The 13,105-nt window shown below is 39.8% G+C and overlaps 2 protein-coding genes and 1 long non-coding RNA gene across 3 annotated transcripts in view; 1 reads left to right on the top strand and 2 right to left on the bottom strand.

Moving 5' to 3' along the window:
* LOC150051238 (uncharacterized) overlaps positions 1 to 13,105 on the top strand; it is a 93,447-nt gene that overhangs the window by 36,057 nt on the left and 44,285 nt on the right. The gene's annotated exons all lie outside the window — the stretch shown is intronic.
* LOC150051239 (leucine-rich repeat-containing protein 37A2-like) overlaps positions 1 to 13,105 on the bottom strand; it is a 77,013-nt gene that overhangs the window by 30,872 nt on the left and 33,036 nt on the right. The gene's annotated exons all lie outside the window — the stretch shown is intronic.
* Positions 7,158 to 13,105, bottom strand: part of LOC150051240 (uncharacterized) — a 31,101-nt gene continuing 25,153 nt past the window's right edge. Inside the window, 6 exon segments of the mRNA XM_090351452.1 lie at positions 7,158 to 7,245; positions 7,355 to 7,444; positions 7,447 to 7,500; positions 7,571 to 7,622; positions 8,593 to 8,639; positions 12,552 to 12,656. Of these exon segments, the coding sequence (XP_090207578.1) occupies positions 7,403 to 7,444; positions 7,447 to 7,500; positions 7,571 to 7,622; positions 8,593 to 8,639; positions 12,552 to 12,656 (300 nt within the window). The 3' untranslated portion in view covers positions 7,158 to 7,245; positions 7,355 to 7,402.

Genomic DNA, 13,105 nt, shown 5'->3' with positions numbered 1-13,105 from the left:
GAGGAAACAGTTCCAAGTTTTTGTGGAAGAAAAGATCCCATAACACCCAGCACTTTCCCTCTCTGAACCCCAGGTTGTGGAAGAGGTGGTGGAGGTGGTATTGGTGGTGGTGGTGGGGACATCTCTATGGCTGTTTAGATTAGTTTCCTAGGGAAAAAAAGCAATGCCAATCTTTTAGTCTTGACGGGAACACCAGACTCTCCCTTGCACCCTTCACCCCCAACCTATGCCTTGTTATCTAGGAATGTTAACTTGCTCCTTGATATTCCCCCTTGTTTCTTCTGGAATACCTCATCTTCATCAAAGGAGTCCTTGTCATGTAGCTTCTTGGCCATGATTTTCTTGCTTGTATCAATAAGAGATCTGTACATATCCCTCAGCCAAAGTTAAAAAGAAGCCCTCCGAGGAAAGTCTAGGGGAACATAATTTTCTGGCTATAGCACCACATCCTCTCCAATTAACTCGCCTGACTCTCAGATTCTCAGGAGCACTGCCTTCGCATAAACCAAAAAAGCTCCTTGTGGGAAAAGAAATAGACAATTAGTGACAGTTCATGCTATTTCATGTGTGCCGCTATGTACATCTCAGGTCTTACTGGAACAAACCTGTGCTTTGGTTCATAATCAAAATGACCAAAGGCTCCCTCATTCTGAGCCTCTTCAGTCAATTCCCATGCACACAGACAGGACCTGCAGGAGCTCTCCAAGCCTGTCCCGAAGGTCCCTACAGTACCTCTAGGGAGAACTTTGCATGTGACTTGGCCTGCAGCATAGCTAGAGTTGTCAGCCCTACCTACCTTTTTTTCCCAAAAGTCCCTGTGCATAAACACCTGCATAACCATACTAGGCAGAAGCATTTATTCTCTTCCACAGCCTTTCACTCAGTTCTCTTTAGATTTAATCTCCCATGGGTCATTTGCTGGGGTGAAGGAAGGAAGGATGGAAGACGAGAGGGAGAGCTGTCTCTCTTCTCCTAGCTGCTTTATCATACAAGTTGAATCACAGCAAGCCATTGCCTAAATCGAAAGCATAGGTTTAGAGATTTTCATCTCTGAAAGGCTATCATGATGATTGATGCATAAAATCAGGACATGATGAACACTTAAAAACAAGCTATTAGAATATCTCAGCATCTGTGCCAATTCCCACTTCCTCACCCACCTCCTCTTTTTTTTTAGCAAAGATTTATTACTCATGGTTTTGACCAAGTCATCATATACAATAAATGAAGTTACGAAAATAAAGAAAATTCTGAATGCACATTGCAAAATTCACTTCTCTCAATCAGGCCTTTTTTGCTGCCATGTTTGTTTAGATCACTGAATAATCTTCTGAGTGCTTCCTTGTCATTCGTTTTATGAAAATCTGCCTCCCCTAAAAGGAAGTGGTGCTTCAGAAGCAAGGCACAAATTACAGTAATTTTCCCAAACCAATAAGGCATAAAATGTATGTAATTTAAAGGAGAATTTAAAAAATTAATATATACATACACTTGTATACACATATACATATACCTATAATTTACATGCATATCAACAGAATCACATATATGCTCCTTATACACAATCTCAATAATTAGAGTCTCCACAATGATTTCAATTGTCTTTCTTGAAGTATTGTCACTACATTTTAATCATTTTCTCCTAATGTTTATGGAAATGTTTAGCACTAATTGTGATGCAGTGGTATTTACCTAGAATCATAGATAGTGTGTTCTTTAACCAGCAAAATTACTCTTTAAGTGCTTTTGGCCTAAAAGTCTACTTTGTTTGATGTTAATATAATCCAAATAACCCTGGACTTCATTAGCCTGTGGGTACTAAAGATGCTGCATTAATTAACCCTAATTTGCTAGCTCATTAACCCCTACCTGCATAACAGCGAGTCTTTGATCTTTTCTAAGGAAATCCCCACACAGAATCTAACTGACATGCACTCTGCAATCTGTAATCTACTCTTCATCTCTGTTGGCTGCACTTTCAAGACATACTCACTTGGTCTACTGTCAACTTCTGCTTCAGTTTTTGCTCCTATGGAAAACTGCTGCAGGCCTCAGAAACAATCAATCCTTACCAGGCTGGGTGGAAGTCTTTTAAGGGATTCCCCTGTGCAGTTGCCTCTTGGGGGACTGAATGAGACCCCATACTGAAGTTATCATGCAGTCGTTTCTATTCAAAACACTATAGCTGAGAGAAATTGTATGACAATTGGCTGATTTAACAGCATTCTTCTCTAAACACTAGAATGTTAATTCTTTCATTGAGCTAAGAACTCTGACAAAGTACAGTTTTTTTCATATATTTTTATTGTAATTAATAGAAGAGTTACATACTATTTGCTATATAGAAGGTGCATTAATTCACATACATTGATACCCTTTCTCATGTCTTGGTCCCCATTTCCCTCCCCCCACCCCCCATCCCTCATCTTATATTCCCCCTTCCCTATCCAATTTCAAATAACCAAATACAAATATATCCAATATATCAGATAACACAGTGAGATACTGTAACGATATGAGATAACCAAGGGACAGCAGAAGAGATGAGAGATAACATAGTACATTAAGGACAACAATCACTCATTATATGGCTTTTGTTTCTATATCCTAGAGGTCCTTTCATTTAGCGTCATTCTATATGGCCTTATGTATCTAGGTTTTGCTCTATTGCAAATCTCTGCTAGGAGAGCCCAAGGTTTCTACTGATTATGACAAATGAGGGAGAGTATTGGGCCTATGTTCCTTTGAGTCTGGCTTACTTCACTTAATATGATTTTTTCTAAGTCTTTCCAGTTCCTAACAAATGGGGCAATGTCATTCTTTCTGACAGCAGCATAGAATTCCATTGTGTACAAATACCACATCTTGTTGATCCACTCATCAACTGAGGGATATCTGGGTTTGTTCCATATCTTTGCTATGGTAAATAGTGCTGCAATGAACATCGTTGTGCTAGTGCATTTAGTGTGTCCTTGTTCACCCCCCATCTTTTGCCTTTTATTTATATGGGACGTGTGCTCTTTCATGATGGAATGACCACTCTGTAGTTATAAAGTGCTCCCTCACTACCAAGCCACTGTGGTAGTAATGGTGATTGCTTTAGAATTGAGGCTTCCTCCATTTTCCCATCTCAAGCTTTGCCAGCCTGTGTGTGTCAACAAAGCTTCACAGGGCCAGGAAAATATAGTGATTTTTCTGGAATCAGGAGGTCTCAGCTCTGGGCAAAGCCCCAGAGCCCTTTTGACCACCCTGAGTCCAGGCACAGCAAGCACAGCTTGCAGCAGCCTGTCCTTCCTTTGGTGGGTAGCTGGTCTCTTAGAGCTGTGGTCCTGCTTTTGAAGTCAGTTATCTATGTACCCCTGCCCTGGGAAAAAAAAGAACTAAGATGACTAAAAAAAAAAAAAACAAGCTAATGGGGGGCAGGGTAATGGTTACCAAGACATGTGAAAGGATATCAATGTATGTGAATTAATGCACCTTCTATCTGGCAAATATCATGTAACCCTTTTATTAATTACAATAAAAAATTTAAAAAAAGACAGAAAATTTAAAAAAAAAACAGAAAAGAAGAACAAGCTAGTAGTTCTGACCGAAAACAGAACAATTGTCGCTGCCCACCAAAACGACGCGTCAGTTCGGAAGCGGCCTGGGAATGATCGCAGACTCAAATCACTGCAAGCAGAGGTTTTTTATTTCTCTCTCCTTTCTTCTCTCTCTGCCTTTCTCCTCCTTTCTTCTCCCCTTTCCCCCTATATGCCACACTATATATATCCTTAAGCAGCCAAGAACAGTAAAGGTCATCTGCAAAGCAGCAAACAAACCTGGAAGAAATCTAGCGATCCACTCTATCCACAAGCATGGAAGAAACAAATCAACAAATGCAAACAAACTTCCTGGTCAGCAAGTACTGACTCATTAGGGAGCTGCCAGGTGCCATCTGATAATCTTACTTCCTCAGGAGGCTGAAAACAATGGTCTCCAACAAAAATCAGTTTGTTTTTCTAGAGACAGTAGTTATTTTTTGATATGTGTATACATCATGTAATAAGGAAAAGGAAACCATCGTCTCCTAAAACTGACCAGCAGTGCTACAAAATAGTGCTCTTTTCTCCTCCATTTCTTTATGGAAATGAAGAAACTAGTTTCTGTTCTTTTTTTTTTTTTTGCCAGTATGGGGGTTTGAACTCAGGGCCTGAACACTGTCCTTGAGATTTCTCAAGGCTAGATCCCTACCCACTTGAGCCACAGCACAACTTATGGTTTTTTCTGAGTATGTTGTTCCAAGGAATTGAACCTGGGTTTTTGTGCATGCTAGGCAAGCACTCTACCACTAGGCCAAACTCCTGGCCCAAAGAAATTCATTTCTTTATGGAAACAATGGAAATAATAAACTAGTTTCTGATTTTATCCTACCTAAAATGATAGGGTAAAAGAGAGAGTGGGGATAAGAAGGTACTCAAGTATGCACTCCACACACACACACACACACACACACACACACACACACACACACACTCACACACAGACACACACCCCTCTTAACATTTGGTCTATCCAGTGGTAGACTATTTATTCTAAATTAAATAAATACTGAGTTATATTATATCTCATTGTAGAATTCAAGTAATGTTTTACCTCTCTTTCTTTGACCATTTCTAGATATTACAAATAAAACATCATACACCACACACACACACACACAGACACACATACACATGCACACATTCATATACACATAAATACAAAGTTGAATGATGTACAGAGAAAATAATATCAGCATAGGAGTATATAGAAATACTAAGACTGGTCATGAACATCTGAGAAATGGGATATTCACCTGTATGTATGTAGCCAGGTATAATTTCTCCAAAGCCTTTTCAAACTGACCCCGTAGTGATCACTGACTCCTTGGCACAAATTCGGGCAGTACTCAACAATAAAAGTCACTTCCTCCTTAAGAGTGGTCCCAGTTGATATTACAGAAATAACAATGAGAAATACTGTTTTATAGTAGAAAACTGTCTGTACTATCAAGGAATTATGTTCTAGAGAGTAGGAAAATGGCTTTGTTTTTCAAGTTGTACATACTGAATCCATTACGAAGACAGGATATATTACAGAGACCTGACTGAATTGTGGACCTTACCTCAATGAGACACAAAATTATACTCAACATCATAACTACTAAAGTGACCAATATTGATAGATGATTTTGTTGTTAAAGCCAGGTCCCAGAACTTCTTGTGGGAGCTACAGGCAAATAAAGGATAATTTTGTTAAATAATGAAGGGACGGAAAAGATAAAAATGATTCAAACTCCCATTCTTCAAGGTGAGGCTCTTGCAGATTGTTAAATCACATGCCAATTTAATGCGTTAAAATGCTTTCTTAATTTGTAGTTCCTCTATATCTTACTGTGTTTTAGGTCCACTGCACTCTATGGAGGAGGAATGTGGGAAACAAGCCATAACACTTTGGACTAGACTAAAGCCCCAGGTCTTCCTCCTTCAAAGTGTATCTAAATTTGAGGCCTGAAGTTTTATAGCTGTGCTCACCTCACTTGACTTCTTTTGTTCACTTTGAACTTCAGTGCTCTCATTGTTGCAGTTACCTGTTTTGCACTGGTCTCAGCTCTGGACACTTTGCCTACTTGAGATTTGCTGAGAAGCTTCAGCAGGAGGCTAGATCTAGAGATTAGCTTGGAACAGACCATCTGCACATCAGTCTCAGAGCAGTCCCATTTTCAAGGTCCAGATAAGAGAGGTGCTTTCTTATGTCAAATGCAGCTACTGACTTAGTTGCATTTCAAAATGATCGGCAAAGGATGAAAATTGGATTTATGAGTCTGCAGGCTTGACAAGTGAATCAATGGCCAAGTTAAGATATTGCCATTGTGTTTCCTTGTTTATTGAATAGATGGCATTAAATTGAATGCAGTCACACTGGATCCTAGAGCAGCAAGATTTTCCTAAATTGTTTTTAGGGAGATTTCCTTCCAGCACAAAGATGTTTGGTGCAGGGATATTTCCTACCAAAGCATTTGTTATAATCTTGTGTTTTACAGAAATGCTGTCTATAGAGGCTTTGAAAGACCATAGAGGACTGGAACAAGAGTTCTCCTGAGAACTCAGCTCTCCCCACAATGAAAAGTCCCCTTCCCGAGGCGTATTTGCAAGCTCTGGTCTAAAGTGTGAAATTTTTCCCCTGAATTTTGACTCTGTTTAGCCCTGGGTATTCTGCGGGCCCCAGGAGAGCCAGTCTTACAAAAGCAGCCATTTTGGAGGAAAGATATGATCAGATTAGAAGTCTCCATGTTTTAACACTAGAATTTAGGTAAGGTTTTCTATTTCTGACCTCATACATACAGTGGTGGACAGAGCAGTGCTGCCCACTGAGTCTGGTTTCAGGACAGAAGAGGCTGCTGCCTTTAGTTCCTCTATGCCAGCAGTTTCCCATCCATTTCCTGGGCTCCTGAACCACGTGAAGTGAGCGGCTCCAGCTCCCTTGGAGGAACTTTCCTAAACCTTCATTCTTAACAATAGTCTCCATAAGATCTGGATACTCTGTTTCCTCCAGATATTCTGTTTATTCACTTCCTTGAAGGGCCTTTCCACATGGTTTTTGTCCCCTTGAGGATTCCATTGACCCTCCTTCATACAGTCCATATCAGCCTGGATTTTCTAGATTTAGAGCTTAAAAAGGTAGGCTGTGCCTCCATGTTTATTCTTTCTTTTTAACCTCACATCCCACACATTCAAGGTATGTTTCTGGTTTGTCAGAAATTGATCACACTGGGGGAATGTGGGTAGGATGTCCTCTTTAGGGGACTGAGTGAAAGAGTTTAGAAGCCTGCTGAAAGCTTGACTCCAACAGCAGCCCTCACCATAGTCCTACCCTTTCTGCTATGACCCTTTTATCTTCATATATATATATATATATATATATATATATATATATATATGTGTGTGTGTATATATATATGTTAGTACCACACATGGAAATGGTTATGAATTATATACAATTTAATCCAAGAAAATTGTATATAAAAATATTAGCCTGTTAGAAAAATGGGTATGTAATAAGCGATGCTGAGAGGCTAAGTGTAACAGTATCAGTTATGAGGGAGGAAAGTTGCCACAACACCCAGGATCGCCAGTCTCATCATTTGCAGCAGATGGTGGGGCTTGTGTATCTGGTGGTGGTGGTGATGGTGGTGGAACTTCTACATTGGTTTCACTCTGCTCCCTGTGGAAAGAACAATAGCAGCCTTTCAATATTGAAGGAAGCAACCCAACTTTCCCTTGCTTCCCTCCCCTTGGAGCTAGGAATGTTGAAATTGCCCCCATCCATTTACTCTTTTTTCTTCTTATGGGAAATATCATCCTCATCAGAAGAGTCTCCGTCATGTAGCTTCTTGGCCATGTTTTTCTTTCGTGTGGCATTGAGAGGTCTGTACATATCCCTCAGCCAAATTGGCTGCTTTAAGAAGAAGAAGCAGTCCTAGGAAAGACAGGAGAAATGTTAATTGAGCATTCACTTTCCTTTTCTGGCTACAGAAAGAAGTACTTGCCTGACTTGCAGATTCTGATGAACATTTCCTTCGCAGAAATCCAAAAAAGCTCCTTGGGGGAAGAGGAAGCAGACAGTGAGTGATTTGTGCCATTTTCCATGTCTCTCACAGAAATAAACACCTGTGCTTTGGTTCATAAGACAATGAGCAAAGGCTCTCCTAACCTGGGGCTTGAAAACAATTCCATGCATGCAGACAGAGGTTGTAGGAGATTCTCATGCCAATCCCAAAGGTCTCTACAATGCAACTAGGGAATCCTGAAGTGTCGGGAGCAAGAGTGGAATCAAACTGTACTTTGATTTGCATCAGATAATTGCTTGATTGTCTTATTGTTTTTTGGCCTTCTCCTGTTCAATTGATCTGAGATTTACCATATGAATGTAACCCCCAACAGTTCCCTGATTAACCATCTGGATGTAACACCTGGCAGTGCCCTGGTCTCAAGAAGGGATATAAGCTTTGAGTTGAGAATAAACGGGGCGCTGCAGTTTTTGCCTGGGCTGCAGACCTCCCAGACCCGATGTGTTTGTCTCTCTTCTATTTTTTCCAGTCCCTGCCCCCTATTTCAGGAACCCCAATTTGCTCCCGGTAGGCCCCGGCACTGAAGGACTGTTGACAGAGAGTTATCCATGCAAGTACTGACCACCTCTGCCTCGCTATGCAACTACTTTTTTTTTTTGTCAGTCCTGGGCTTGAGCTCAGGACCTGAGCACCGTACTTGGACTTCATTAAGGCTAGCACTCTACCACCTGAGCCTCAACATCACTTCCAGCTTTTTACTATGTATGTGGTACCAAGGAATCGAAACTTGGTCTTCGTGCATGCTAGGCAAGCACTCTACCACTAGGCCAAACTCGTGGCCCCTGGGCAACTACTTTCCTGCAGCTAGATGAGACCTCAGGAAGCAAGAGTTCTCTCTAACTTGCATAGAGCCCTCATTGTAAGGCTAGGAGATAGAAACTGATGAGTTCTAGGCTCCTTCCAGTTCTCAGATCCTCACTAAAAATTTAAACTCCCTTTACCTTGAGGACTCTTCACTTCCTTCTGCTGATGTTCTGTGGGAATAAATCTGTTTGGGAAGAAAGCACAATCAGGATTATCCACCAACATTAAGTACTTTCAACTGCTTATTCCTTTATTTATATATTTTATCTACCCAGGAGGTGGCTTTATGACCCCAAGAATTCTGCTCCACTAATAGATCTTTTTCTCTTCCACAGGACCTAGCTGAGGGTCTTGTCTGAAGCTAGAATTTTAATACGTGGCATTTACTATTTTATATAAAATCCAACAGAAAATTCCTCATGATAGCTCTTTAAAAAGTACAGGAAATGCCCTTTAACTGATTGCAGACTTGCCTCAAGACCAAAACACCAGTATTATTATCAAATCAAAGAGAAGATTACTGTCTTTATTACAATTATTACTGTCAGGAGGCACTCCTATTGAAGACAACCAATGTAATGAAGACATAAATAGAGCACAAATGTTGGAAAAGAACCAAACTATTTTTATTTGTATATGAAATGCTGGATAACTAAAAAATGCCTTAGAGAGGCAGGCACTGTGTCTCAGACTTGAAATCCTAGGTAATAAAGAGGCTAGGATCTGAGGATGAAAGTTTGAAGCCAGCCTGGGCAGGAAAGTACATGAGACTCTGACTTCCAATTAACCGGAGAAAAGCCGAATGTAGAAAAAAACAAAGCCCAAGAGAATCAGGAAATATTATTGGACTAATAACATGAAAATTCAGTGAAGTGGCAGAAACAAAATATGGAGATCAGCACCCAAACAATAGCTTTCCTAGGTACCCATGGGAATTAGAGATAAGGAAAGATACAACTTATAATAGCAATAAAGGTATAGAAAAGCATCTTAGAATAAACAACAGAAGATGGAGCATTGCCTACTGGAAGAGTGCTTGCCTAGCAAACATGAAGTGCTGGGTTTGACTCCTCAGTAACAAATACACAGAAAAAGCTGGAAGCAGTGCTGTGGCTCAAGTGACAGAGTGCTACCCTTGAGGAAAGCCCAAGGTCAGTGCTCAGGCTCTGAGTTTCAACCTCAGAACTGGCTAAAAAATAATAGAAAGTAAGAAGAATAAACAATAGTAAAAATCTTGGATAAAACCTCAACATCACTGGGTGCGGATGGCTCATTCTTGTAATTCTAGCTACTCAGGAGGCTGAGATCTGATAATTATGGTTCCAAGTCAGCCCAGGCAGGAAAGTCCATGAGACTATTATCTCTAGGTAGCCACCAGAAAACCAGAAGTGGCAATGTGGCTCAAAGTGGAGGGTGTTAGGTTGGAGGGGGAAAGCTCAGGGACAGGGTGCATGTCCTGAGTTCAAAATAAAAATACAAAAACAAAACAATAACGACAACAAAAACCTAGTGCCATGCATGGTGTCACAGCTTTAGTCAAAACTGTTTGTGAACCTGGTTATTAGTACCTCAAAGCCTAGCTACTCAGGAGGCTGAGATCTGAGCACCATGGTTCAAAGCCAGCCTGGGCAGAAAAATACATAAGACTTTAAGCTGCAATTAAGTACCAGAAGTAGAGCTATGGCTCAAAGTGGTAGAAAGCACTAACCTTGAATGAGAAAGCTAAAGGATGGCATGTAGTGCCTGAGTTCAAGCCCCAAGAAGGACAAAAAGAAACAAAGCAGGGCCAGGAGTTTGGCCTAGTGGTAGAGTGCTTGCCCCAGCATGCACGTAGACCTGGGTTTGATTCCTCAGTACTACATACATAGAAAAAAGTCAGAAGTGGTGCTGAGGCTCAAGTGGTAGAGTTCTAACCTTGAGAAAATCCAAGGACAATGCTCAGGCCCTGAGCTTAAGCCCAGGACTGGCAAAAAAAAAAAAAAGCAAACAAAGCATAACCTATTTATGAGGCAGAAATAAGAGACCTGTGGTCTCAGGATGGACTCTACCTGAAAAACACAAACAGAAATACTGTGAGGTGATAGATTAAATAGTAGGCAACTACCTAGCAAATATGAGGTTCTAAGTTCAAAAGTCATTACCACAAGAAACATTTAGCAGAAATATCAACCTACAATTTTAATATATTGTTTTCCAATTCAAGGCCATTAAAGAAATGTTTTGCAAACAAACTCGATTAGGCCCTTTTTTGGGCAGATAAGGTATGAAAGAGAAACTATCAAATATATGTAAAGAAAGATCTAAGAGCAAGATCTAAACAAGATTGATTACCTTACCTTTACCCAATTTAGTAAGGTGCTAAAAGAACTGTTATGAAACTACTTGGACAGTTATTAATTAATAGCAGGCACTATTTAAGGTACAGGAAACACAGATCAATGGAAGAGTTCCATATGGTATTTTAAATCAGTGAAGAATGAACCATTTAGTAAGAATTGTCTTATGACAATTGCATATTCTTTTAGAGTGAAAAAAAATCTGTGCCTCAACCATACTAAAATATGAATTAAGGCTGTAACAAGAGCAGCTTAGGAAATCATGAGAGTCCACCTGTATTTCATGAGGTAACAAGAGTTCTCCATCAAGAGCACTAAGAGAGAAGGGTCGGGTCTGGCACAGGTGGTGATGCTAACTAGAAACTGTTCCCAGTCCTGGCCCCTCCACTGATTGCTGTCTTTTTTCCTAGTTTTACAAATCTCTCTTTTACATTAACCATGTTAGTGTTTTCAATGTCTTGGGATGCTTTACATTGCATTTTCATGTTCGAAATATTTTCTGGTATTTTCTTTAAGGGGAAAAGACCTGAACAGAGCAAATAAGGACTGCAGACTTTATCATCTGGTGAATTTGTGTTTTGGTACTTGGTTGATCTCTTTCATCTGTAGAAGAGGATGGATGAGATCTTCCTCCTAGGTCTTTTGTAAGGGTTGGATGGGACAATCTATGGAAACCATTTTGAACCATACTAAGTATCCATAATGACATGGACCTCCAGGAACATGTGACCATAGGAACCAAAGGCTCCTGACTAAAGCATCAGGTATAGAAACCTCTTTTCTAGCACAAGATTATTAAAAGAAAATATTGCCCACATTTTTTCCTAATGCTTTTAGGATCTCTCTTTCATTCTCTCTTTCTCTTTTTACATTTACTGAAATATATGTCTTTAGGTGAGAGACATGAATCTTTTGCCCCTTACTCCTCACAAAAGAGTTTGGAAGCTTTAACATTTGTTTCTTTTCTCCAATTAAGTAGAATATTGAAAAATGACATTTCAAAAATGTTTCTTAAAAGCCTTGCTTCAATTTTTTAAATTTTTATTTTATTGTTGGGGTAATATATAGAGGGGTTACAGTTACATTTGTCAGGTAGTGGGTGCATTACTTCTCACACTTGTTTTCTCAGGTTTTTGTCCCCATTTCCCTCCCTCTACCCACTCCCAATCATCTTGTTTTCCCCCCTTTCCTTCCCTATTTCAAACAAACATATATACAATATACCAGGTAACAAAGTCAGATACAGTAAACACATAAGATTAAACATAAGGGGAATAAAAGAAAAAAATAACATAGTGCATTAAGAACAAAGTAGAGCACATGGTTAGCTTGTGCCACATTCACCCTCCACCACCTCATCTCCTTTTTTGACCATTACTATCAATGGCAAGGAAAACATCGCATTTTCCTTGAAGGTAAAGAAAATAATGATATATATATGTAAATTAAAGGCAGTATAGGAGTTTATAGAAACTTCTAGATAAACAGTGAACCACTGGGAGATTCAGAAGGTCTGCTTGTGCAGTGATCAATTACTAATGGCCTTTGCCCACTGACCCTATTCTATCATATTCAACTCTGTACTAAGAAGAGAACCTACTTCCTCATACTTTGTTAGCACAGGACTAACAATGAGATATACTATTCTATCTGGAAAACACTAGGTACAGTCAAAGAATTACCATCTGGAAAAAGGGAAAATAGCTTTGGTTACAGAAACATGATATATTTGGGAAATATACATGCATGTTGGTACCTACCTCAATGAGACAGAAAATTATAATCAAAATCATTACTACTACAGTCACAGATATTGCCAAGATGATTTTGTTGTTATATCCATATCCCGGAACTTCTTGTGTTAGCTGAAAACAAACCAACAAAAGAAAAATTTTGGCAAGTAAAACAGATTAGGGGACTGGGAGTTTGGCCTAGTTGTAGAATGCTTGTCTAGCATAAACGAAGGCCTGGGCTCAACTCCTTAGTACCACGTACATAGAAAAAGCTGGAAATGGTGCTGTGGATCAAGTGGAAAAGCTCTAGCCTGCAGAAAGCCTAAGACAGCTCTGAGTTCAAGCCCCCAGGAGGACTGTCCGAGAGAGAGAGAGAGAGAGAGAGAGAGAGAGAGAGAGAGAGAGAGAGAGAGAGAGAGAGAGAGAAGATTAGGAGGAAGAAACCATGCAAACCCCAATTCTTTCAGGACAGGATCTGGCAGGTTCTTAAGGGATATGTTAAATTTAATGTGTTCTATGTCTTACTAATGTGCAAAATTTCTATATATTTCACATTCTTTAGACCTACTTCACTCTATGAA

The sequence above is a fragment of the Megascapheus bottae genome, chromosome 17 (assembly GCF_031878675.1).
Source record: "Megascapheus bottae isolate mThoBot1 chromosome 17, mThoBot2.hap1, whole genome shotgun sequence".
NCBI lineage: Eukaryota > Metazoa > Chordata > Mammalia > Rodentia > Geomyidae > Megascapheus > Megascapheus bottae.
The sequence above is the reverse complement of the archived record's forward strand: the minus strand, read 5'-3'. Positions and strand labels throughout refer to the sequence as shown.